At 37.6% G+C, this 27,631-nt stretch overlaps 2 protein-coding genes, 1 long non-coding RNA gene and 7 other non-coding genes across 12 annotated transcripts in view; 2 read left to right on the top strand and 8 right to left on the bottom strand.

Annotated features, from left to right (window-relative positions):
* Window positions 1-27,631, top strand: part of zgc:173607 — a 791,925-nt gene that overhangs the window by 692,068 nt on the left and 72,226 nt on the right. The window lies entirely within an intron of this gene.
* Window positions 145-226, bottom strand: trnal-aag (transfer RNA leucine (anticodon AAG)). Its single transcript has one exon. It is a non-coding gene; the product is annotated as a tRNA-Leu (tRNA).
* trnal-uag (transfer RNA leucine (anticodon UAG)) lies at window positions 937-1,018 on the bottom strand. Its single transcript has one exon. It is a non-coding gene; the product is annotated as a tRNA-Leu (tRNA).
* On the bottom strand, window positions 1,967-2,048 carry trnal-uag (transfer RNA leucine (anticodon UAG)). The gene has a single exon. It is a non-coding gene; the product is annotated as a tRNA-Leu (tRNA).
* Window positions 2,252-2,333, bottom strand: trnal-aag (transfer RNA leucine (anticodon AAG)). The gene has a single exon. It is a non-coding gene; the product is annotated as a tRNA-Leu (tRNA).
* On the bottom strand, window positions 3,002-3,083 carry trnal-aag (transfer RNA leucine (anticodon AAG)). Its single transcript has one exon. It is a non-coding gene; the product is annotated as a tRNA-Leu (tRNA).
* On the bottom strand, window positions 3,747-3,828 carry trnal-uag (transfer RNA leucine (anticodon UAG)). Its single transcript has one exon. It is a non-coding gene; the product is annotated as a tRNA-Leu (tRNA).
* On the bottom strand, window positions 4,098-4,179 carry trnal-uag (transfer RNA leucine (anticodon UAG)). The gene has a single exon. It is a non-coding gene; the product is annotated as a tRNA-Leu (tRNA).
* LOC137491406 (uncharacterized) lies at window positions 7,701-10,017 on the bottom strand. Its single transcript, XR_011011395.2, has 3 exons — window positions 9,850-10,017; window positions 9,356-9,541; window positions 7,701-8,980 (listed from the first exon to the last, which is right to left on the bottom strand). It is a non-coding gene; the product is annotated as an uncharacterized lncRNA (long non-coding RNA).
* On the top strand, window positions 14,838-25,898 carry LOC141381687 (uncharacterized). Of its 3 annotated transcripts, XM_073947971.1 has the most exons (5): window positions 14,838-14,867; window positions 15,398-15,422; window positions 15,716-15,834; window positions 17,385-17,507; window positions 22,132-24,664. In XM_073947971.1, exon 5 carries the CDS (start codon window positions 22,299-22,301, stop codon window positions 22,851-22,853), a length of 555 nt encoding a protein of 184 aa, XP_073804072.1. In that variant the 5' UTR covers window positions 14,838-14,867; window positions 15,398-15,422; window positions 15,716-15,834; window positions 17,385-17,507; window positions 22,132-22,298; the 3' UTR covers window positions 22,854-24,664. The 3 variants fall into 3 exon arrangements, with proteins under 3 accessions (XP_073804072.1, XP_073804070.1, XP_073804071.1); XM_073947969.1 differs by lacking the exon at window positions 17,385-17,507 and having other exon boundaries at window positions 22,132-25,898; XM_073947970.1 differs by lacking the exon at window positions 17,385-17,507 and having other exon boundaries at window positions 15,398-15,834; window positions 22,132-25,898.

Here is a 27,631-nt window from a genome sequence, read left to right as displayed (position 1 = left end):
AGAAGACGCAGAGCTTCCTAGTGAAGCCCTTCAACTTTGGCCAAGGAGTCTACATTTGGATGTGAGCGGAAGCATGCAGTATCTCTTCGCAAGTCTGTTTGCTCAAGCAGAGAGGTCATTCTCAAGCATCCTAAAAGGACTGCCTGGCAGCGGTGGGATTCGAACCCACGCCCCCGAAGAGACTGGAGCCTTAATCCAGCGCCTTAGACCGCTCGGCCACTCTACCTTACAAAGCTGCTTTCCCTGAGCAGTTTCGACACCAACTTGTTTCAAGTAGCGCAACAGCACAGGGAAATCAGTTCAATTTAGCCATGCCTAGCTGGAGCTCCTCCACAAAGAAAGAGACCTCCTTAATACCAGCTTAGGAAGCACTCCCACCTTCCTGTCAACCACAGTTCTGTCTCTATTTGAGCACACCTCAAGGCATTCCTGTCAACCACAGTTCTGTCTCTATTTGAGCACACCTCAAGGCATTTGAAGACTTCTCCTTACGGCAGCCAGCTGCGATGCATTTAAGCACCTGATTACAAGGTAACTGTTATTTCACAAAAGAGTGAAAGTTACTGATTCCATCACAGCAGACCCCACATTGTTGTTGTTATTATATTCAAATCCAGTTATAGAGTATTACTACTCTAATTGTGAATCTTTACTGTTCCTGTTTCAATAGGGTGCTCTTGCTAAAAGGAGCAATGGCAAAGAGAGACTTCCAGTGCAGACTTTGTTAAGATGCTGCAATCTAATCGTGGGAAAGACACTTGCTCCTGAGCAGATTCGAGCTTGGGGATGTGTTGCTGTCACACCAACGAGTCTGCCGTGAGTTCCAAAGAACACATTATGCTGACTAGTTGCCAACTTAAATTTACTCTCTCATTTCCAGCGTTCACTGCGAACGCGCACACACTCAAGCAGTTTGGCCTTGTTTAAAACCATATCTGGCAGCGGTGGGATTCGAACCCACGCCCCCGAAGAGACTTGAGTCTAAATCCAGCGCCTTAGACCCCTCGGCCATGCTACCATAGATGAATTGCTGCAGTGGTCCCTTTTCTGCCCAATTTTACCGAAGCAGAACAGCAAAGAGGACGCAGAGCTTCCTAGTGAAGCCCTTCAGCTTTGGCCAAGGAGTCTACATTTGGATGTGAGCGGAAGCATGCAGTATCTCTTCGCAAGTCTGTTTGCTCAAGCAGAGAGGTCATTCTCAAGCATCCTAAAAGGACTGCCTGGCAGCGATGGGATGCGAACCCACGCCCCCGAAGAGACTGGAGCCTAAGTCCAGCACCTTAGACCGCTCGGCCACTCTACCTTACAACGCTGCTTTCCCTGAGCAGTTTCGACACCAACTTGTTTCAAGTAGCGCAACAGCTCTGGGAAATCAGTTCAATTTAGCCATGCCTAGCTGGAGCTCCTCCACAAAGAAAGAGACCTCCTTAATACCAGCTTAGGAAGCACTCCCACCTTCCTGTCAACCACAGTTCTGTCTCTATTTGAGCACACCTCAAGGCATTTGAAGTCTTCTCCTTACGGCAGCCAGCTGCGATGCATTTAAGCACCTGATTACAAGGTAACTGTTATTTCACAAAAGAGTGAAAGTTACTGATTCCATCACAGCAGACCCCACATTGTTGTTGTTATTATATTCAAATCCAGTTATAGAGTATTACTACTCTAATTGTGAATCTTTACTGTTCTTGTTTCAATAGGGTGCTCTTGCTAAAAGGAGCAATGGCAAAGAGAGACTTCCAGTGCAGACTTTGTTAAGATGCTGCAATCTAATCATGGGAAAGACACTTGCTCCCGAGCAGATTCGAGCTTGGGGATGTGTTGCTGTCACACCAACGATTCTGCTGTGAGTTCCAAAGAACACATTATACTGACTAGTTGCCAACTTAAATTTACTCTCTCATTTCCAGCGTTCACTGCGAACGCGCACACACTCAAGCAGTTTGGCCTTGTTTAAAACCATATCTGGCAGCGGTGGGATTCGAACCCACGCCCCCGAAGAGACTTGAGTCTAAATCCAGCGCCTTAGACCCCTCGGCCATGCTACCCTAGATGTATCCATGCAGTGGTCCCTTTTCTGCCCAATTTTACGGAAGCAAAACAGCAGAGAAGACGCAGAGCTTCCTAGTGAAGCCCTTCAACTTTGGCCAAGGAGTCTACATTTGGATGTGAGCGGAAGCATGCAGTATCTCTTCGCAAGTCTGTTTGCTCAAACAGAGAGGTCATTCTCAAGCATCCTAAAAGGACTGCCTGGCAGCGGTGGGATTCGAACCCACGCCCCCGAAGAGACTGGAGCCTTAATCCAGCGCCTTAGACCGCTCGGCAACGCTACCTTACAAAGCTGCTTTCCCTGAACAGTTTCGACACCAACTTGTTTCAAGTAGCGCAACAGCTCTGGGAAATCAGTTCAATTTAGCCATGCCTAGCTGGAGCTCCTCCACAAAGAAAGAGACCTCCTTAATACCAGCTTAGGAAGCACTCCCACCTTCCTGTCAACCACAGTTCTGTCTCTATTTGAGCACACCTCAAGGCATTTGAAGTCTTCTCCTTACGGCAGCCAGCTGCGATGCATTTAAGCACCTGATTACAAGGTAACTGTTATTTCACAAAAGAGTGAAAGTTACTGATTCCATCACAGCAGACCCCACATTGTTGTTGTTATTATATTCAAATCCAGTTATAGAGTATTACTACTCTAATTGTGAATCTTTACTGTTCCTGTTTCAATAGGGTGCTCTTGCTAAAAGGAGCAATGGCAAAGAGGGACTTCAAGTGCAGACTTTGTTAAGATGCTGCAATCTAATCATGGGAAAGACACTTGCTCCTGAGCAGATTCGAGCTTGGGGATGTGTTGCTGTCACACCAACGAGTCTGCTGTGAGTTCCAAAGAACACATTATACTGACTAGTTGCCAACTTAAATTTTTTTTACTCTCTCATTTCCAGCGTTCACTGCGAACGCGCACACACTCAAGCAGTTTAGCCTTGTTTAAAACCATATCTGGCAGCGGTGGGATTCGAACCCACGCCCCCGAAGAGACTGGAGCCTTAATCCAGCGCCTTAGACCGCTCGGCCACGCTACCTTACAAAGCTGCTTTCCCTGAGCAGTTTCGACACCAACTTGTTTCAAGTAGCGCAACAGCTCTGGGAAATCAGTTCAATTTAGCCATGCCTAGCTGGAGCTCCTCCACAAAGAAAGAGACCTCCTTAATACCAGCTTAGGAAGCACTCCCACCTTCCTGTCAACCACAGTTCTGTCTCTATTTGAGCACACCTCAAGGCATTTGAAGACTTCTCCTTACGGCAGCCAGCTGCGATGCATTTAAGCACCTGATTACAAGGTAACTGTTATTTCATAAAAGAGTGAAAGTTACTGATTCCATCACAGCAGACCCCACATTGTTGTTGTTATTATATTCAAATCCAGTTATAGAGTATTACTACTCTAATTGTGAATCTTTACTGTTCCTGTTTCAATAGGGTGCTCTTGCTAAAAGGAGCATTGGCAAAGAGAGACTTCCAGTGCAGACTTTGTTAAGATGCTGCAATCTAATCGTGGGAAAGACACTTGCTCCTGAGCAGATTCGAGCTTGGGGATGTGTTGCTGTCACACCAACGAGTCTGCCGTGAGTTTCAGAGAACACATTATACTGACTAGTTGACGACTTAAATTTACTCTCTCACTTCCAGCCTTCACTGCGAACGCGCACACACTCAAACAGTTTGGCCGTGTTTAAAACCACATCTGGCAGCGGTGGGATTCGAACCCACGCCCCCAAAGAGACTTGAGTCTAAATCCAGCGCCTTAGACCCCTCGGCCATACTACCCTAGATGTATCTATGCAGTGGTCCCTTTTCTGCCCAATTTTACGGAAGCAAAACAGCAGAGAAGACGCAGAGCTTCCTAGTGAAGCCCTTAAACTTTGGCCAAGGAGTCTACATTTGGGATGTGTTGCTGTCACACCAACGAGTCTGCCGTGAGTTTCAGAGAACACATTATACTGACTAGTTGACGACTTAAATTTACTCTCTCACTTCCAGCCTTCACTGCGAACGCGCACACACTCAAACAGTTTGGCCGCGTTTAAAACCACATCTGGCAGCAGTGGGATTCGAACCCACACCCCCGAAGAGACTGGAGCCTAAATCCAGCGCCTTAGACCGCTCGGCCACGCTACCTTACAACGCTGCTTTCCCTGAGCAGTTTCGACACCAACTTGTTTCAAGTAACGCAACAGCTCTGGGAAATCAGTTCAATTTAGCCATGCCTAGCTGGAGCTCCTCCACAAAGAAAGAGACCTCCTTAATACCAGCTTAGGAAGCACTCCCACCTTCCTGTCAACCACAGTTCTGTCTCTATTTGAGCACACCTCAAGGCATTTGAAGTCTTCTCCTTACGGCAGCCAGCTGTGATGCATTTAAGCACCTGATTACAAGGTAACTGTTATTTCACAAAAGAGTGAAAGTTACTGATTCCATCACAGCAGACTTGTTGTTGTTATTATATTCAAATCCAGTTATAGAGTATTACTACTCTAATTGTGAATCTTTACTGTTCCTGTTTCAATAGGGTGCTCTTGCTAAAAGGAGCAATGGCAAAGAGAGACTTCCAGTGCAGACTTTGTTAAGATGCTGCAATCTAATCGTGGGAAAGACACTTGCTCCTGAGCAGATTCAAGCTTTTTTTTTTTTTTTTTTCTTCATTAAAAAATACATCATCAACAATCATGACATTTATACATACAAATATTTAAAAGATAAAATATTTAAAAATCTCCAGGTAAGAAAACTTTAAAACCAGTCCAAGTTTGTACAATATATGGATTATTTTTTGTAATACATTTTTCAAAAATGTCCATCTTTTCATACATTTTGCAATAGTCATATATAACCATTATTTCCTCAGTCACAATCTGTTTATACAACAAAACCAATGGAATTTTTTTTCTTTTGTTTCATAATATTTCTTCTTTTCCATATTGTAAATCTTGCAAGAGTCAACATATAATTAAGAGCAAACTTATTTTTTGTTTTCCCATTAAAACCAAATAAAAACAGTGTATCCCATTCTTCTAAAATAATGTTTTCATCATACAGAAAATTGCACACCATTGTTTTCAACATCTTCATAAAATCACTCTTTTTACAATTTAAAAATAGGTGTAACACACCTTCCTTTTTTTCCAAACACACTTTACACAAATCATCTTGTGATACCCCAATCTTTTTAAAGATAATCTCTGTCATTATGCAGTTGTGTCTTAACATAAAATCTAAGTTTTCCAATGCTGGACTTTTTAAAATTGATCTTACATTTTTCCATATATTTGAAGTATCAAAGTTTTCAAATAACTTTTCCCAAAATTCTCTTGATTTAAGTTTTTTAAACACAGTGTTACACAAACATGTATAAAACATCTTGATAGGACAATCATTGATACTAATCTTATCTTCATCCATTTTTAAAAAAACTTTTATTTTTCTATTTTCAGTTTCTTTTTCATTCTCTTCAATACACTGTAAAAACGCCAACTTTCAAAAAGTCCTCTGAACAAAGATTAATAAGTTAACTGAATTTAAATATTTTCATTTGAAATGCTGACAAATAATAGTTAGTTTGTTCAACAAATATGGTGCTTCAATGTGAAAAACTTAAAATATTTCGTTGAACTAATACAAAATTCTTAGTTTTGCATTGATGCGTGCCCTTCTTGTTGGCGCATGCGCCTTATAAGCTTCTGGCGCATGCGCAATTTACTTCCATAGCTCACTGCAGGGGGTACCTGTCTCGTGCGCGCGACAAAACGAACCATCTTTCTTTCTGCGGAGCTACGTGTCAATCGTTTTCATAATCGATTGTATATTAGTGATGGTGAAATGAAGCTTTCTGAACCAGTGAAGCGCTCGACTTAATTGTATCGGAAAAAGGTTCGTTACTCGAAGCTTTCTAAATCAGAGCTCGATGAGGACCTCTTCTGGTGAAAGTGTGTGAAAGCACTGTGTTGCCATAATGTCAAATGTTCACAACTGACCAACTCATTCATGTAGTAATACAAAAACAGCAATATAAACAAATTACTCAATTACTGTAGTTTTTACACAAGATATATTACATTACACAACTGATGATTGTAGTAAAATCCAAGGTATTCAAAAGTTTATCATAATACAATCAGTCCTGCTCCAAGCGGGGATCGAGTCAGCGTCTCCCGATTGGGACGCGAGTGCTGTAGGAGGCTATGTGAATGATGCTTCAGGGTCGCACTCACCAGATGGTCTCTGTTAAACACAATACTACGATATGCGGTGGGTTTTCTTTAAAGATAGTCGTAAAAAATACGCTAATACACTTTAGTATGGTTCGAAACCTTATTACTAAAAATTACTATTGTATTTTAGTTTAATTACTGGTGTGTGGGACTGGTGCAGTGCTTTGAAACAAATGTATGTAATCGACGCCAATTCTCTCGCTATACACTTTACTATGAGGATGTTTAAACCTTTGAATCAAAATTCGAAGCAGTCACGTGGGTATAGGCGAAAATGAAGCTTTGGACGTCACTGATCACGTGATGATGGCAAAACGAATCAAGCTCCGGTACACTGCTTCACTGCGAGATGTATCGTTTTTTTGATACATGCTTCGAAGCCTCGGCGCACAACGTCACATCACTATTGTATATAATAGGCCTTTTTCACACTTCCTGGTTCCGGTAAGCGAAGCAGTGTACCACAACATCCGGTTTCAATGCGACGGAGCAAGAAAGAATGGCAGGGTCATCTCATCGCTGTGATTGCCGCGTTCCCAGCTGCTCCAACTCAAAAACGACACTCTTACTTTAATGAACAGGATCTCCCGAAAGACGAAGGACAGGGAAAATCATGGATGACAATATTAAAGGGGGTTGAATGCCATTTCAAGTTATATGCGGGAGTACGCTCGTATGCTGAATGCACTTCAAAGCGGAGATTATTATGTTTCATTAAAGACTGGTGGTCTATGGTTTATTTTGATGAGTAACTATAATATAGACAAAACTCCAGTTAAGCTTTCTGCCTTCCACAAACAAGTGCTCATCATGGTCATTAATCTATAAGCATGATTTATCCCTACATTGTTGTTATTTTGGAATAATAGACAGTTCATACAAATGCAAATCTCTTTTTTTTTATTGGTTTGACAGCAAAATTATTTGTTTAATCAGTTATATAATAAAGATGGTATACTTTTCTTACAATGAAGTCCTTTATTACAAAATCTCAATAACCCAGCAAGTTTTCAACTGTTATTGGTTCAATTCCTTCAGAGACATGGTATTCATATATGTTATTTAGAGGTATTAATAAGACAATCCTTCTGATGCATCGTCTTTTGATGTTACTAAATCTTATGTCGGCAAATTTTGTTTTACTACACTGTCAGAAAAAATGTGCAAAATTTGTACCTTTTGGGGTACAATGGCTTGTCACTGGGGCAGTACCCTCAAGGGTACACCTGTTGTACCCTTTCACATGGGTACATATTTGTACCCTAGCAGTATGTACCTTCCTGGGTCAAATATGTACCTCTGCTGACTAATTTGTACCTTACTTGGGCTATGGTACAATAATGTACCTTTAAAAAAGGTACAATTTCTCCTCCATAGGGATGAATTTTGTACCCTTTCATTTCAGATTTGTACTCCATACACAATAAATTTCATATATCACATTTATTAAACATTAAATATCAACATTTTTACGGGATGAATGTTTAAACATTACATCATTTTAAAAGAATAAAAAGCAATATTTTTCCATGAGTACAAACTGCACGATAATTGTAATTTTATACCTGTAACATTTTATCACAAACACACATTGAAAGATTCAAAACAATAACATTGTCACCTTTTTAGAAGATGAAAGTTTTTTGAAAAGTTTCACAATGTCATACCAGATGCATAAACCTAAAAAATAGCTGCTTAAACATTTTAAAACATTTTATGAAACAGCAAAAAAGCTTAATATTATATTTTTTAACACCAGTACATCCCATTTCACTGAGCCTTTTTAACAATGTAACAAAGTAATTTTTCTAAAACAGCACTAGACCTCATAAAGTACATTTTTGCTAGTGCACTGCATTCTACATTTTTCTAAAAGCATCAAGAATCTCAAAGCAATCTTTTTCCATACAGTACATTAAAACATGTCACTTACTGTATACCCTTTATCATTTTAGATCTCAAAAACACTTTTGATCGAACAGTATTACACATTTGATTTAAAATTTCTAAAAATTCTTAAGAAACAGTTTATCAGCAGAGTATATTTCAAGAGCCTGAAAGTCCGTCTGTCTAGGTTTATAACACCCCATTCAAAGTCAAACTCTTACTGTATTTGCATGGAAATATGAATTATACAACACCAGTATTAAAAACTTGCCACACAGAAACCAGTGCAGTATTGACATTTAAAATGTATTTCTTTAGGAAAGAGTAATTTCTTTTCCATTAGCGGTCTCACATGCACACGAAAACAGTTCAATTTGAACACCTGAATGTGTCAATCTCATCAAGGATGTTGGGCGGAGAAAATTCTTAGCATTGTTTCATCTTGTGCTTCTCAGTTAATTTGGGCAATGTTATTGAAATGTCTATAGCTGCTAGTCTTAAAACACTGATGCACAGACTCGAAACGCATGCACCAAAGTAAATGCAAAGATCCAAGCATTGCTGTTTGATGCAGACGCAGCAATACCAGTTCTCTCGGACAGCTGCACTGATCGTTGCTGTTGTTCAAATTTAAAGTGTTGCTCCATCTCGGGGAGTTGCTGATGTTCATCCTTTGCATTCTTTATGTAGTGTGGATAAGCCAAGTTGAAAACACAGTAAACAGCGAAGGATGTAATAATGCCTTTAAACTCCTATTCTCCAACACTTTGCAAAGGACTTTCAACCATCTGTAGAGTTGGGTATGGAGCATCATCATCATCCCACTGTGAAAAGAAAAAAAGACATCAATAAACAATGTAAAATCTGTCAGAACTGCATAACATCTATCAGAGTATTACAAAGTGTTTAACCAACAGTACCCAAACCTCTTCCAGTGTAATTAATTAAAAATCTCTTTAAGAATATGGGGGAGCAGAATTAGAGCAGCACGAAAGTCAGAATCTATTGCAAAATAAAATCATCCATTCATTTTTTTTATTTTCGGCTTAGTCCCTTTATTAATCTGGGGTCGCCACCGCGGAATGAACCGCCAACATATCCAGCACGCGTTTTACACAGCGGATGCCCTTCTAGCTGCAACCCATCACTGGAAAACACCCATACACACTTATTCACACACTATGGCCAAATTAGCTTACCTAATTCACCTGTACCGCATGTCTTTGGACTTGTCGAGGAAACCGGAGCACCCGGAGGAAACCCACACCAACATGGGGAGAACATGCAAACTCCACACAGAAATGCCAACTGACCCAGCCAAGTCTCGAACCAGCAACCTTCTTGATGTGAGGCGATCGTGCTACCCACTGCGCCACCGTGACACCCTAAAATAAACAAGACAAATAATGAAGTACTCTTAAATAATTAAATAAAATAAAGGACCTGTTTTTAAAATAAAGAAAAAAATATTGGAACGTTTAGCAAATGCTGAATAAAAGATATTGATGTATTTTTATGAATTACATTTTTTAAAGAAAAACATTAAGGAATGTTCTCTATATAAAGGGTTTGTATATAAGGCCTATGAGTTTGAACTTGCTAAATGCAGCTTGAAAAGGCACTTAATGATCCCATCCAAGAAATAAGGTTTTGATCTAGCAAAATTATTATTATGTAAGTTTTATGTTAATACCTGTAGTATCATCTGCAAACTTCTATTCTCTTGCTTTTTGTAGACTTTGGCCAGTGGAGATGCTTTTTTTTTCTTAATTAAGCTCATGCACCTTTAGCACAAGCTGCCCTTGAAGCTCTGACTTGGTTGGAGATGGTTGATGAATGCATTCAGTCAGGTTCACCATGACTATAATAAACAAAAAGGAAATTAGGGATTCACTTTAACTAAAAACATTATCTAATATTCTTTGTTGCCATTTCCCTTTAGTTATCACTGTACAAATAGTTGTAAGCTTGAATGCACATACGTGTTCACCACAAAGCTTGAAAATTAAAATATTTTTACAATAGTCATAACATTTATAATAGTCATTTGATCCTACACTTTGGCTTATACTGACATTAAACTTTTCATTTAAACTCAGAACTGATTTAAAATGTGTGATCTCACTGACAAGGGTAATTTTAATAAAGGGTCACACACCTTATTTCACTTGATACGCAGGACATTCGCATTACTCTTAAAAGATGATGCATCCTCACCAATTGCAGCAATCACCTATTGGATCAAATATAAGTCCAAAATAATGACAATCATAAAAAATCAAATTTAACTTTAACACTTCACCTAACAGTTTCATAGAAAAAGGGAGATTAAATTTAAGACTGCACAATGAATTCCTGGGGAAAAAGTATGTATACACACACACACACACACACACACACACACACACACACACATATTGCTAAGTACATCCATCACTGATATCTCTTTTAAATTAAAAATTTCTACAGGATGATTTACAATAATATCTATACGGAGACCCGGAAGGGATGTTATAGTGACGAAAAAAATGGGTGGGAGAAAAAAAAACTGAGTGATAGTTAAACATATTTTTGAAAGTTTTTGCATTCCCTCGCAAAAATGTTTTGCGGTCTCTCCCAAATATATGTTTTGCCCTTCCCTCGCAAAACTTTTCGACAGACACTTCACTTCATTATATCCTATTATTAGGTATTTTCCCATATTTCTCTCATATTTTTAATCTTGAAAGCTTGTTGAAATTAATATAAGAATGTGTGCGTTCACTTTGTTTCAATTAAAGCTGTGCGTCGATCAGGGCCTCTCATATGCAACCTTTGAATCAGTGATTCAAAAATATATATGAATTCTAAAATTGAAATGTTGTAGTTTGTATTTTATTTTAATTAATTTTTTTGTTTAATATGTATTAAAGATGTTTGGTATATATATATATATATATATATATATATATATATATATATATATATATATATATATATATTATTAAGTGACTATAAAGTTGTAATCATTATTAGGAGGTTAAGTCAATTAAAAAGGCCTCAAATTACAGCAGGTGAAGGTTATTGTGACCTTGATTAAGCTTTAACTTAAGACCTGAGAGTAAATCAGGCTAGTTTCCCAGCATAAGTTGCCAGAGTAACCGAGTTTGAACTATCGTAAATTTGATTTATGAAAAAGAATCGGACATTAATAAACCTGACTTACTAAAATAAGCCTGGCTTTTTCTGTAAGCTTGGTTTATGGAACTGGCCCCTGATCCTGATCCCCTATATGCGTCCACATGCAAGTCGACAAAGCTGAAGTTTATATCATATGGCTATGAAGCAAAAATGAGGAATAATGAGTCAGGGAGGTAACCAAGACATTATAACATTAATTATCAGCAATAAGTTGTGTGTAAGACAACAGATAATTCTATAAAACATATATTCTTTGTATTCTATAGAACTTTAATATTCATGCAAAAGTCTTTGAATATCACTCCAGTTGTGTCTTTACATAGTTTTTCAGTTACATTTAAGATTGATTTCTGTTATTTATTTACAATAATAGTTGTATACTAATAATGATATTAAAGAAATTGTTATATTTATTGAAAATAATAAAAAATATTTAATTTTGTCATTAATAATTATTTTAAATCTATATATTTAAAATATATATTTATATTGGGGATGGGGTATTATGGTATGTTTGGGGTGGATTCACCCAGGGTGCCATTTAAACTAGAACCGCCACTGCTACCAAGACAATACAGGTAGTCTATATATTTATATAGACTTGCCATGTTGGTTTTAGATGTGTGAACTTCATTCTTTTTTTTAGTCCCTTTATTAATTCGGGGTCGCCACAGCAGAAGCAACAGCCAATTTATCCAGCATGTTCCACGCAGCGGATGCCCTTCCAGCTGCAACCCATCACAGGGAAACATGTGACTGAACTAAATGTAAACTGTTTTAAAGTGTTACATTTGTTAAATTGGCAATATGAATACGGACTATTAAAAGAATAAGCAACAATCATGCTTTGGTTCATTAATAGGTCTACAAAAAATCTGAACAAAAATATTTTTACTGAAAATATAGACTGAACCTTTACTAAACTACTTCTTTGAACTTTCAAAAGAATTAATCAAATAATTCATTCTTAAAATTGCATTACATTGAAACTAATTAAATTAAAGTTGTACATTGTTAATATGACAAAAATATTTTAAAAATACTTACCTTAAAACTGAAGTTTTAAACTGATGGAATGGTCACATATGGTTTATTTCTTTCACATTAAAAGACAGTATAACTGAGAATATGTAGTATGAAAATCATCACTACAGCTCATTCCTGAATAAGAGGAATAAGTCTTTTTTTAATTCTGAAAAAATATGCACAAGTAAGTGTTTATTTCATCATAATTTATATAAAAAATGTGAAATTAGGAAAAATATATATTTTGAAATGGGATTACACCTGAGACTATGGTGTCAATGCTAGTTAAATTATGGGCTGCAATATGAAATACGTTTGAGGGTTAAGAAAATGTTCTTTTTAAGAATAGGGTATGCACAGCTAGTGTTTCTTTCCATCAAGATAAACTTCCAGTGAAATGTTCCAGTTAATGTAATTAATAGATAAAAGATAATCAGTTAAATAGACTTCAGCATTCATTTACTGTTTGAAGTGTAAAATGAGATGAAAAGCCGTTTACAAGTACACACCTGTCAGGATTAGCAGGCCAGTGTTTAAACTCCATTGAAATCTCATTTGACCCAGGTTACTAAAAATAAAAAAAAAGTCCTTCTGCATACTTCCGAATATACCCTATTCTGCCATCAATGTTGGAGAAAATTTTTTTGCATGGGGAGGAGTCATAAGTGTTTATTTTGTGTTTTAGGTAAACACAGACAGTCTGTACCTTACAGACTCTTCAAATGTTGCTGTTTTCCCAAGCTTGGACTTAGTGGAGAGGAGTCACCATGAAGTTCATGGCTGCGAACCTGAAACTGCTACGAGTCAGCGCAGTTTTTTATTTAGTCAAACAACTTCAAGTTCACCAGCAACACGCTTTGCACCACCACCTAGAGCTGGTAGTCAAAGTCAGAGTCAAAGATCATTTCAAAGGTAACCCCTTAAAATAGTACTCATTTAAAGTGTCTGTGGAGATACACTAATTAAAATAATAAGCATATTCATATATATATATATATATATATTTATTTATTTTTTTTTTTTTTTTCATTTATTAATAGGTTGTTTTGAAAATAAGGTTAACTTTTAATACAAACATTACTTTTTTTTAGATCCATACACATCTCTGAAATTGAAGATGGACGCTTGGTTTCAAGTCGGGTAGTGGTGATACGCTTTGTTGAGTGTGAGGCAAATGTGGCCAACATTCTAGAAAAAGTCAATTTGGCAATGGGCAATGAAGAGTCCTATATCCTTACTAACACCCAGGGAAACGAAATCTTGCATTGTGAGTGCACAACTGGTAAATAAACCTGTCTTTTCATTTATACATTTTATTAATGTGATTTATTGATTTTTATTAATTTAGTGGAATAACATTGGTTGCACACATTTGAATACAACTATTCTGTTGAACTTATTCTTCAATGCAGAAGTGCACTTGTTTTTGTGATCGTTTTAGAATATCAGATTCAGTTGCCTATGTGAGAAATGACTAGGAGTAATAAATGTCTGAAAACGGTCAAACTACTTGTTTGTTGAAAATTTATTTCCCTCCTAAAATCACTTTATCTTATTAAGAATTAAAAAAAAATCTAAGATTCCTGAAATATTATGCAGATGTATTTAAAGAAGATTCTCGATTTTAGTTGCTTTCCTTACAGTTATTTGTAAATGTGTCATTCTAATTTCATTCATTTGTTTAATTTAGTAATTTTATTATTTATATTATTAATAATAATACTTTAATTGTATTAATATTTTTCCCTTTCTTTCTAATGGTATTATTTGTATTTGTATGTGGTTTTAGATATTTTTTCTTATGACTATGTAAATTATTGCTCTTTTTAAAGATCTGTGTGACTTTGTTATGATGTTCTTGTATTGTCAGTTCAAGCATTAATTGAAAAAAAGTGAATCAACTGGAGAAAGGTTTGTTTAAAAGCTTTTACACAGATATAAAGCGATTGATTAAAGTTTCAGGTTTTTCATCCAATACTAAATGATGTACCTGCTGTTGAAAATATTATTTTAAACTTTTATACAACTTAATACTATTTTACTCAAAGTAAAGAGGACTATTGAACAACGTGCGTGTATTAAGAGTCTTAATGAAGGTTTAATTTATTAAATAGCAAAATTTCACTTCATTCTAAGTTTACATCACCATATTTAAGAAATGGAGTACTAGTTTTAATCAGCTCATTTGTGGCTGTTGTTTCTTGCTTGGACTTACCAGATTTATTTTTTTTAATTACTCTCATATAAAGAAACTGTTGAAGAGAAGTTATTTTGTTTCTATTCATAGTTTAATTCATTTTAAACTGAACATTTTAATTGCTTTGTTGATTTTTAACAGGATAAAATGCCCAAGCGCAGAGAAAAACTATATATAATAAGTCATGACTCATGACTAAGAGTAAGTGGCAAAAAAGGTAAAAAAAAAAAAAAAAGACTTTTATTTTGGCGTGACTTGTGACGTCATAAGCCTGCGCCGCTCTCGCGCTGTGATTCAACTGGAGAAAGGTTTGTTTTAAAGCGTTTAGCCTTATATAAAGCGATTGATTAAAGTTTCAGTGTTTTCATTCAGTGCTAACTTATGTACCTGTTGACAATATTATTTTAACACTTATACAACGTAGTATTATTTACTAAAACTCACAGTAATGAGGTCTATTTTTTTAATAAAGATAGGATAAACTTTTTGTTCCCGAGAGGAAATTTATCTTGTGCAAAAAAGTGCTATAAACAGACAATAAGATGAATAAAACAAACAAAACAATTAAGAATATACTTGAATAAAGTAAAAGTGTGTAATAAGTGTTTTAATGAAAGATTAATTGATTAAATAGCATAATGTCATTCTATTTGAAGTATACATCACTATATATAAGAAATCGAGTACTAGTTGTAATCAGCTGATTTGTGGCTATTGTTTCTTGATCCAACTTATCTGATTTCTGTTTGTTAATGACTCTCATATAAAGAAACTGTTGAAGCAAGTGTTGAAGAGAAGTTATTTTGTTTATGTTCATTGTTTTGTTCATTTTAAACAGGATAAAGTGTCCAAACACAATAGAGGTAAAGTTGGTTTTATATTCGCACATTCAGACTTTTTCCTTAATAATATAATTTCATTAAAGTATTATTTGCAAACTCTTTATTTGGAAAAGTAGTGAAATCATATTAGCAGCCAATGACTATCAAAGTACAACATTGTTTACAGTCAAATAAACAGTGTCAATGTTGTTTTCAAGTCACACTTGCATGCTAATTCCAATCGAAAATTCAAAGTAACATAGTAAACAATATAGAGACTTCTAAATGAATGAAAGTGTGAATATAAAACCAACATTACCTCTATCCAAACACAGAGAAAAAGCGACTGATCTCCACACTGTTATAAAGATGGCGTTTATTAAAGAGGAGAGTGAAGATGTGAAGATTGAAGAAACATTCACAGTCAAACAGGAAGATCTGCAGGAACAAACAGGTTAATTTTCATTTTCAAAGACCAACTCAGTCATTTGATCCTCATTCAGATATTTTAATAATAAGAATACTAAATTAAATCCATCTTGCAGCCCTGAGTGTGCTGCCTAGTTCTCCTAAATGCACATAAGCACTCATTGAAAGACAGGAATGAGTTTCTTTCTTGTTGCTTGTTCTCAGGTCTTTTGTCATTATTGTGTGTATTATTAGTCTCCAATTTTCTCTACTTTCTTAAGGTTGTTGCTTTTCTTGTTCTTCTACTGTTTGTAAGGTGTCCTTGAGTACTAAAAATGTCCTTGGGCACTAATGTCCTTTTAAAATTATTATTGAACAAATCCTTGTATTTGCGTGTCACACTAACTATACAAATTTATCAGGACTTACTGAAAATGGAAAGGATTGGAAGGAAATTTGCTGTGCTCTATCATTGATAGGGAAACGGAGACTCTTTGAAAGATTGACTTTGTATCCAGAAACATTTCCAAATTCTGAAATTATTGTAAAAGCTTTTGGAATACATTTATCTGGAATTGACAGAAAAGAAGATCATTCGCATATAGCAGGAACTTATGTTCGTGTCGCTCTCTGAAAATTCCTTGCAATTCCTTGCTTAATACGGTTGCAAGAGGTTCGATGCCAATGTCAAAAAACAGAGGGTAGCCCTGTCTCGTTCTTCTAGAGAGTGGAAAGCCTTTAGAAATTATATTATTTGTTTGAATGGATGCTTGGGGCCTGGAATATAAAATTTTAACCAATGAACAGAATCCAGGATCAAAACCAATTTTTTTTTTAAGCGCTGTAAAAAAAATAGATCTACTCTATTCTATCAAATGCCTTATGGGCATCTAAGGAAATTAGGACCTCTGGATTGGTATTATTTTTTGGTGAATAAATAATATTTAAATAAGCGATGAAGGTTGTAAGATAACTGTCTCCCAACAATAAAACCAGTTTGATCTGGGTGAATTATCTTTCTAATGACTGACTCCACTCTGATTGCCAACACTTTGAGAGAGGAAAAAAAGAGAGAGAGAAAAAAAAAGAGTGATCACACAAACACTTATAAACACGAAACAACACAATATTGAAACCTTGCACGTAAACTTGCACACACTTCTAGCTACCCCCACTCTTAACTAGCTGACCATGTGGGATCTCACGCATAAAACAAAACCATTTAAACAGCTTTTAATGTTTTACTACGAAGCTACACCATTATTGACAAAACATACTTCCGAGAGCTAGAAATAACAACGAACATGTGCTAAAGTGGTTATTTAAAAGTTAACCGGAGAGTGACATTAACATTTGTATTGTCTTTGACAGCCCAGTGTACTGTCGTGATTGCATTCATTTCAATGGCTTTCTTCAAAATATTCTCTTTTTCGGAAAAGTTGTGGGATTTAATCACGAAGGCGCGTGACGGTTCCTTGTCGTCCACTGGTTTGTTGCATAGAGATTGATTTGAGCGGGTAGACCTTTCCTCAAGATCTTGGCTTTGGTCTCAGCAGAGCCAGCTTCTTTTTTCACGATACTAAACTCTTTTTCCAGGGTAGTAAGAGAGTCGGAGTATCCACCCAACACAGGCTCCAGACCAGTCACTCGCTCTTTCGCTGCTTCCACTCTGGCGTTAACCACTCTTCCAGTTCCTTTCTTGCTTTTTTCAAGATGGAGGTACGTGCACACGCTGTGGCTTTTCTCTTTCCGACAAGACATTGTTTTTGTGTTCTTTGTCATGTTCGTCCTCGCCCCGTTTATCTGTGCTTAAGCGCACATATAGTCTAAAATTTTTGCTCGACATCGGCAGAACCAAACTTTACAAGTTAAACTCCGCAGACACGGAGGAGCTGCAAAATCTCCGTTTGCTCCAGAGGCCTACTCATCCTCCGACCCCCACCTCAACACCTCGCCCACAATGGAGGCAAGAGAAAGCAGAAGAGGGGCAAGCGTGGGGGGATCTGAACTAGGCTAGCGGCTAACCCACACAAACCTGCTATCCCCTCCATCATCCCCTCCTCCAGCGAGCGTACGTTCGCTAAACAACAAACTGGACTATAGCCGTCTACTTTGTTCATCTTAAAAGACTGTTCATCTTAAAAGAACTGTTGTGCATTTGTGTTTACGGAAACTTGGCTCAGTGACTACGTTCTGGACATTGCGGTTCCAGTCGTGATACCATTGTAGTCTGCAAAAACTGCTTGCCACTGGTGAAGTTTATGGTTTTAAAGTGCCGGCCGTTTTATCTACAAAGGGAATAAACAGCCATACTGCTTTTCTCCATTTACATCCCTCCCAGCTCCAATCCCAACAACATGAGAGAGGCACTGAAAGACCTGTACCTGGACATCAGTGAGCAGCCTACAGCCCACCCAGATGCTTTTCTCATCCTGGCTGGGGACTTTAACCACGCAGACCTAAAAAGTGTTTCCAAAAATACACCAACACATAGACTTTCTAAGATGGGGCAATAACACACTGGACTTTGTTTACACCACACCGAGAGGAGCTTACAGCTTGTGATGCAGCACATTAAGTCTGTCCTGCCCCCCTCCTTGGACCCTTTTCAGTTTACATATTGGTCCTACCACTCGACTGTTGACGCCATCTCCACTGCACTTCACTTAGCGCTCACACATCTGGACAAAACAGACTCTGACTGAAACTGTGGTGGGTCTCATCAACAAAAACGATGAGAAAAACTACAGAAGCAAGATTAGCTGTCTAGCTGAAAGACAGCTTCATCCATCAGGCTGTCAGGAAGCTGATCCCTCTCCCAATTCTGCCACCACTCCCCTCTCCCTCCACACGCACATTTGGACTCTGACACACATGAAAACACACACACATGCACACATTCATCTGCACTGGTCACTTTATGTAACATTGGTCTACCAGTTAGACACATCATACTACATTCACATATATTATGAAACTGTCACTTTATCATAATCATCATGTCCACAAGTCTTTTTGCACTATATACTGTTCTTTATCAGCACAACTCTGGTTTACAATTTTTTATTCCGTATGTATATTTTTAGACTACACATTAAATATATTTTTAGACCACATTTTGTATATATTGTAAATTTAGATTTTCTTTTTCTTAAAACTCTACTTTTTATATTAATAATATATGTTAGGCACCTAGGGTCTAAGAGTAACGTAATTTCAATTCTCTGTATCTCCTGTACATGTGGCTGAATTGACAATAAAGCTGACTTTGACTTGACTTTGAACGTGCTCCAGCATTGCGTAACTGTCCGAAGCTGGTCAATTTGATTGCAAAGTTCATTTGACTGTGCAATGGCCTTTTCTTCAATTTTAGCAATCAAATTGCCCTTTAGTGCATCAATAGCTTAAAGTACTGCACTGTTATCACTCGCCCGCGCCATCTCTTTCTTAGATGCAGCTTGCACTTCGGGGTTAGCATTAGCATGGAGGCTAGTAGTGGATTCCGCCTCTCAATGGTTGCTTCAGTCTTTATTCATCCTGATTAAAGTTGAATTATGCTCAGAACAGCTAGACTCTGACACTTAAACGCTTATTTTCCAGTACAGGTATGTTTAAGGTAATGGAATTTAGGATAAGAGCAATATTGAACAAAATTAAGTTTCACGTGAGGACCTCAACAGTTTGCGTCTTCACATGGCCGGTAGTCCAAAACAAACAATATAAAAATAATCATAATGAAACGCAAAACCCTCAGCACTTATAACTCAACTGAAAGTGAAAGGTAAAAATGCAAATGATTTTAGGCCAGCGGATTCATCAGATCTGAAAACAGGGAAAAGTAATAATGATAGTAATAATACGGGGAGAAAACAAAACAAGAGAAATAAAATAAGAATTTGGGTAAAGAAAATAAAAACTTGGTTCTTACCCATTGAGCAGAGGGGTAAAGGGAAATGAGAGGGGAATGGTGTATGTGGAGGTGTGGATGTGAAGATTAAGGGCATCGATGAACCCAGCCGGTGAGTGGCAGCCACGGGTGCCTAACAGGAAACTCTGACACTGTCGACTGTGGGATGAAGGATTTCGGCAGCTGACTCCATGCCAGCGAGATAAATCGATAAGTTGATTTTTTTCAGGACACACTGCACTGAAGTCTTTGGTGATGCGCTCGTTCACAGACGTCACGAGCACTTCAGTAACAAGACGGCAATATTTGCTCTGTTGCTTCAATACATACTTCCGATTTTTGTTTCTCAAAGCCAATCGTTAAGTTTACAATGCTCGTCTCGACCCGGTTTCTCTACTCGTTTCCCCGCACTGGAACAGTTCAGTCAACTTTTCTTTCTTCCACACACCACATAATGCTGCCCAATTAAACATTCCTCCTCTTATTTTATACTCTCACCCATTTCCTTTTTGCCATCCCATGAGTGGAGACCAATTAAACAATGTTAACTGTCGTCACAGAAAACACCAACAATCATAAATGAATGATTATATGCTGTCATGGCTTTGCAATCAAAAGAAAATTGTTATAATAGAGGCCAATTGATAAAAAACAGCCATGAAAATAATGAAAAGGGAGTAAATTTGCCCAGAGTGTATTGAGTTTTTTTAAAATTTTTATTTCAAAGCATTTACCCAGAATGTGTCAAAATAATATGTCCCCAAATATCAGTCCGTTTGCTGAAACGCAGAGAATGTTTTGGCCAAATTAAGCCTCAAAATCACCCCAGAATTGATGAAAATGACCCAACAGCACACAAGGGAAAGGTGTACAATCCAGCCTTTATGCAGATGCTGTACAGGTATGTCTCATGTCTGCGAGGCAAATATTCAGCTGTTTGTTCAGCGGTTACCCCAGAACTTTTTTTCTGATGCGCTTACCAGTCAGGCATAGAATGAACAAGTATTCACTGTCTTCAGGGCTCGAAATTACGACCATTTCGGTCGCATATGCGCCCGAAATTTTTTCTATGCGCCCTAAAAATATATTTGGGAGCATTTGTGCGAGTGCAAAAAATTGTTGTATGACCAGTTTTTACTCCAAAATGTTCAGCACATGCGCAGATTCGGGAGATATTCACGCAGAATGCAGTTGTCTTGTCAACTTGCTGCAGTAAACAAAGCCAAGTCTGTAATGCTTGCCCCGCCTTTGCGCTCTACCTATTGGCCCACTGCTCTAGAACTGAATGGAAATGGATTGGTTAATATCAGCTGTCAATCACAATCACTCAACGCCTTCTGACTTAAGATGACAGGGAGAGCTACTACCCCGAAAAATTGTAAAGCGCTGTCCATGTAACCATGGCATCTAAAGTTACAAATAACGACACATCTTAGTAGTGATCCTGTGCTGAATGTTACTCCACCATCTACACTTTTCGAAGAGTAGATAAAAGACTTCTATTGGCTTCAAGTCCGCTATGAAAAGTCAATTTTCAGCTAACTGTTTGCCACATCTAGCGCGAGAGCTTCTGTTAAATCCTTCATATAATCGCCAGATGCTGTCCGCCGTGCAAGTGGCAGCTATAAGTAAAATTTAACACCAAGTAAACCATCACAAACGGGCTTGCACCGAGTAAACTATTATCGCTGTTCATGAAGAACCGGCTGGTGAGCGGTCCGTGTATCTTTTGGTCCATCATTTATGTTATAAAAACGTATTTATTTGTGATACCGGAATTTTGTTGAGACATATTTTCATCACGCATGTTTAATTATTTTTGCTTGTTAGTTTGATTAGTGTTGATTTCAAATAAATCATGTTTGATCAGATAAATAAATCTGTTTGTATAAAACTTGTAGTAATGGTGCTTATAATTGGTGGGTGCGACAAAATTTTGGTTGATGCGCCTACATTTTTTAAATTAGGAGCATTGGTGCTACCAAGCAACAAGGTTAATTTTGAGCCCTGGTCTGCTTTACACATTTTAGAAAAACATTTTGTTGTAATTATGAATAAATACGAATAAAAACAGGCCCTTTACAGCTTTCAAATCTGTTTTATCAATATGACCAATATCACTTATGATCGATTACGTAAGAAACTCTGAAAACTGGACTGACAGTTTCAATTTACTATAAATTCTATGTTAAGCGGCTTTGACACATTTTACATTGTAATAGCACTAGATAAATGAAGATGAATTGAATTAAATCTGTTTAAATGTGTACACATTAATGGACCGAACAAAATATGATCTGATTTATTTTACATTTAATGTGCATCCAAAATTACAGTGTGTGAAGCCAATGTTTCCAGTGTCTTTTCACTTTTCAGCTTTTGATGAGAGTTAAGACTTAAGGAAGACTAACGTTTTTTTTTATATATATATTTCAGACCTAATCGAAGAGAATGAGGGGAGTAAAGAGGAGGAACATCATGTCAAAATTGAGGAAAAAACTCATTTACAGACTGATGGTATTTTGAATAGGAGAGACAAGAATTGTTTCACCTGCACTCAGTGTGGAAAGAGTTTTGCAACCAAAAGCAAACTTAAGATTCACATGATGATCCACACTGGAGAGAAACCATTCAGATGCACTCAGTGTGGGAAGAGTTTCAACCAATCATCACACCTTCATAAACACATGATGATCCACACTGGAGAGAAACCATTCATATGCACTCAGTGTGGGAAGAGTTTCAGCCAATCATCAAACCTTAATAAACACATGAGGATCCACACTGGAGAGAAACCATTCACATGCACTCAGTGTGGGAAGAGTTTCAGCCAATCATCATCCCTTAATCTACACATGAGGATCCATACTGGAGAGAAACCATTCACATGCACTCAGTGTGGGAAGAGTTTCAGCCTATCATCAAACCTTAATAAACACATGAGGATCCACACTGGAGAGAAACCATTCACATGCACTCACTGTGGGAAGAGTTTCAGCTGCTCATCACACCTTAATCATCACATGATGATCCACACTGGAGAGAAACCATACACATGCACTCACTGTGGGAAGAGTTTCAGCCAATCATCATCCCGTAATCTACACTTGAGGATCCACACTGGAGAGAAACCAAACAACAGAATTTTGCATGCTTAAACTCTAGTGTGACTTTAGCTTCGGTGTGGGATGAATTTCAGCAACTCCTCAGACCTTAATAAACACATGAAGACCCACACTGGAGATAAACCATTCACATGCACTCAGTGTGAAAAGAGTTTCAACCGATCAGCAAACCTTAATAAACACATGAAGATCCACACTGGTGTGAAAGTGGATATGTGTTTGAGTGTGAGAAGACTTTTCTAACAGCTCCAAAATTGAAACTGCACCAGACGATTCACACTGTGACAAGAGGTTTAATCGGTAAACACATCTGAAAACAGAAGAGGATTCACACTGGAGAAACCGTACAGATCTGGTCCATGTCAACAGAGTTTCGCTCAATCGGCACAGCTTAAAGCCCCTTTCACACAGTGATACCGGTAAATATCTGGAAAATTTCCGGAACTACTTTACCGGTATATTCAAAAAAGCGCTGTTCAAACAGGCGAGGACGTTACGGAATTTTTCCGGAAAAGAGCATTCACACATCCATCGCAAAATGCCGGTAAATTCTGACATCATTAACCAGAAATGACCTCTAAACGGCTGCGCTTGTGTTTGTAAACATTTGACTACATTACAAACTCTTCGGATGGATCAGTATTGAGTACAACTCTAATGAAAACATAGGGAAACACTTTCGCATGTCGAGATGTTCATGATATGTGTGTGTGCTGGCGCTATGGGCGCTCACGGGCACACGCTAAGCTTGAAGGTAAACAAACAACGGATTATCATAAACATTTTATCGATAATCATTTACACAGTTAGCATTAAGAAGGAACATAGAAACATTATCTGACTAACATCTAGCAGCTAAAGGTGTCTGGAAAAAATATTCAAAGGCTTTTATTCTCATAAACCGCGCGCATGTGAATGCGTCTGACTGTTCTGATAGGCTAAAGCAGGTGTCTCACGTCAGCCCTTTCTAGACGTGCACGCGCTTATTCCGGAAATCTTCCTTCTGCGTTCACACAGCGCAGCATTTCGGCAAATTACCGGTAATGTTACAACTTCTCTTTCCGGAAAATAGCCAGAACGAATTTACCGGTATTTTCAAAAAGGACCTGTTCACACATACAACCTTTCCGGAAAATTGCCGGTAATTTTCCGGAAAGGTCTGTATGTGTGGAAGGGGCTTAAGAAACACATAGACAAAAAGTTGCACACATGATTAATGCAGCACAACATTTTCTCATGTGCACAGGATTTTTCATGTCTGAATAATGTTTTATAAGGCTGAGGGACGGTATACTGTTTTCCAACACTCCTACACTGGGGTTGTTGGTGGGGTTGTAAATGTGTCGTGTTTCTCTCACTCTCCACACTCTCCAGTGTATTCATGTAGCTAGTGTTGTTTTGGATGATGTTCTCTGTCTTGACTCCCTGAATGAGAAACATCACTGGGAAGACACCGCACATCAAATAAGGTGGAGCTCCAGGACAGTTAGTTTGCAGTATACCAGGGCCTCAAGTTTAGAAAGCCCATTCAGTTGTCCTGTGTTGTATTTTTTATTAGTAAAGATTATTTACTTTTAGGTTCTAGTTTACTACGGTAGGGATGGTATACAGTTTAACCCAAAGAATGACCAGTCTGTCAGATGAAGAAGAGCCAGAGTCAGAGATTCAAATAAATAAGTTAAGTTTACTGAAGATAGTTTGCAGTTTCAACAGCAGAAGCCAGCTTCAACACTCGCAATGAGTTCCTAGGCCACTCTGACTTACAGTACAACAATGCAGTAATTATACTCTACACAAGTCCAGAAAAGGTGGGATCCAGGTAAACATTTCTCATTGGTTGCATCAAAAAAAAAAAAATTTTTTTAAATGTGTGCGTCTATGAAGTATTGTATCTAGCTCCAGATATGGATGGCCTCAATGCTTGCGTTAAGAAAGAATTGTATCTAACTCCAGATATGGATGGCGACATGATTTCTGGGGGTTAGGTCGACCTTAAGTTTTTATGAGCTGATCTCCGACCTGTGAAAAGCTAAAAGTTGAGCACGTTTGGTAACTCTGTATGTGTCATCGGTGTTGCCGTCTTTTTTTCTGATGGGTAAACCCTTCCGGTTGAAAGTAACGGTTTGTGTACATTTCAGTATATTTGGGTAGTAACTGTACTATACGTGTTGCCAGGATTGACTGGTTTGGTCCTCAGCTGCTCTGCACCAGACGCTGTTCGTTCGGCGTGCTTTCTGCCTGCTCTGGTTCCCGGCACTTTGATGTGTGCTTTGTGCGTTGGTGGCGTCCGATTTAGTGGTTACCAATAACTTCCGATGTTTGCAGAGTGAGGCCATGTTCTAACATCTGTACGGTATGTATGGCAGAGCATTTGTTAGTTTTGATTGAGTTTTTTTATTGTAAATCGTGGCTTTGTGACAACAGGTGACTGTGCACAAGGGTTTCTATAATGACTGGTGACCAAGTCTGACAACTGCGGTGGCATCGCTGCTGTTTTGCCGGAGCTTTATTTTGTGATTTTTGTTTCTTTTGTATATTATGATTTTTATAGTTTTCGTTTGAATTGTTATATTCGTATTGTGATTTTTGTTTTTGTTATGCATTCGAGTGATTTTTGCTAATTTTCGCTTTTTGTTCAGGTCTATTCTAAATTGTTACTTTTTGGTTGTGATTTTCATATTTTTCTTTAATAGTTTCTCTTTGTTTTGTAACTGTCTTCTGTGTATTTTCTTTGAAACCTATTTGGCTTATAGGGGGGTGGGGGAGACCCAGCTTGGGTGCATTGTATTAGTGTGTGTGTGTGTGTGTGTGTGTGTGTGTGTGTGTATATACACCGAGTGCTGTGCTAAACAGATCTTGCTGTGTAAAATAAGTTTGCTGTGTTTTCATAGGGGCTGTGTGTGTGCGTGTGTGTTTGTATTCCTTGGTGTTGTGGACACTTGCAAACTTCCGCTGGTACCCCGCTCTATTGTTTTGGATTATTGTTGTGTTTTTTGGTTGTTGTTTTGTAATAGGCTCATGTTAAAAAGAATTTTTTATTCTTTTAACTTTTGTATTTCAATAAAGTGCTTTTTTCCTGATTTTACGTCTCCATGCTCACCCTACTTTGGCTACGAACCTAGGTGCCTGTTAAATATAATAATAATTATTATTATTCCCGGCATAACCGGGTGACGTTGTCGTTTAAGGTGTTTAATTAAATTTCTTGTCCCCCCCGCCACATTTGGACAACTAGAACAGGTGATTTTCTTCTCCTCTGGGACAGAGGGAGAGAGAGATCTCCATGACCTATGACCTGGTTTTTGTGTGTCTCCTGAAAACAAATTTTAAAAAGACAGGCAAAAAGAGAAACAAGGACACTGAACATTCTTACATTAAGAAGCGTGAATTTATACATTAGTTAAATCAATTCAAAGTTCTATAATTAATAATTAAATTTAATAAAAGTAATTAAATAATTATATTTAATAAAAAGTGATGAGAAACAGGATGTTGAGAAAAAGGATAAACATTGATTTGTTGAGATGAATTTGAAGGTAGAACTCCAACTCCTTCAGTCCCCCTGAATTAATCCACTCCAGGTCAACCAATGAGGTCACTAAAGAAAGTGGAAGTAATGACTCGTGCTCCCTACTTAGGTTACAGAGTTTCTTCGCCCTTTCTTGGACATGCTGGAACCTTAAAATTCCAGTCCCCCAAGCTAAGGGCTCTTCCACCTTCTACTCACAATGGGCTTCGTCCTTGTATGCATCAAGCTATTCAGTTTTGAAGACAGTTCGTCAGTTCGTCAGTGAAAATATACGAAAAACAAAACAGCGGACCAAAGACCAGAATATGAACACAAATGCGCAAGCCCTAATAGTCATCCAGAAGTAAACAACACATACTTTCATCGATACATCCTCTGATGCATTTACAACTTGCTCCAAATCTAAATCCAAACATCCAGGCTAATTCTAAGACTCAAGAGTTCCTCTGATCAGAAACAAAAGGTCATCCACTTGACCTAAGCCACACAGGATTCAAATTCATGACCTGCAAAAACATCTTTATCTTCACCAGTCTTAAAACAATCATCCGCGTGTTCTGTAACTTCAACTTAGAATAATGATTTTTTTTTACATTACATGCATTAAACATGACAACAGCACAATAGTCCAATTCAGCACCATTACCATGTTTAATTATCACCTTGCTGAACTTCATGTCAGTCAAGTTCACTTAACAAAATATCTTTTCATTTAAATAATGAGGGGATTGTAGTGATGCAACACATTTCTGTGTATTATCAATAGGAAGAGTGCAAGCAGTCTGGGCTATAATGAGCCAAATTCACCTTCACAGTTAACAAACTAAAATCAAATCCTCTCTCTGGAAGCTGGGCTAAATGAATTAACACTACTATTGCACTCCTGACATTGCGACAGACCCTCAGTCACCTAAAAGAGACTAGATATAGATATAACTTGTTACCTAGAGACCAAGAAAGATGTAATGGTTTTTACAAAGCTATTAATCCAACTCATTATAATGTAAGAAGAGGGATTGTGAATTGATTTCTTTTGTTTCCAATTTTTATGGGTTTACAGTTTTTTTTTACAATGGCTATGATACATTTTTCAATACATTTAACAAGTTTCCTAAACTCTTAACACGGTTAGCACAACATCCATTTTTGTGGGCTATACAATTAACACATTTCATGCATCCAGTTAACCCCAATTTAAACAAACAGAAAATTAAATTCAACAGAAATCTTATTAAATTCAATTAGAAACAGTTTAAATTCAAACCGTACAGTGAGCCATTTA

This window comes from Danio rerio, chromosome 4, assembly GCF_049306965.1.
Source record: "Danio rerio strain Tuebingen ecotype United States chromosome 4, GRCz12tu, whole genome shotgun sequence".
In the NCBI taxonomy this organism is placed as follows: domain Eukaryota; kingdom Metazoa; phylum Chordata; class Actinopteri; order Cypriniformes; family Danionidae; genus Danio; species Danio rerio.
This window is presented reverse-complemented; position numbering and strand designations above follow the sequence as displayed.

Bases quoted from the DNA above. Each gene is read 5' to 3' on its own strand.
- LOC141381687 (XM_073947970.1), top strand. From the start codon at position 15,666: ATGAATGAAAGTGTGAATATAAAACCAACATTACCTCTATCCAAACAC. The intron at 15,835-22,131 runs GTTAATTTTCAT...TATATATTTCAG, and splicing joins AGATCTGCAGGAACAAACAG to ACCTAATCGAAGAGAATGAG.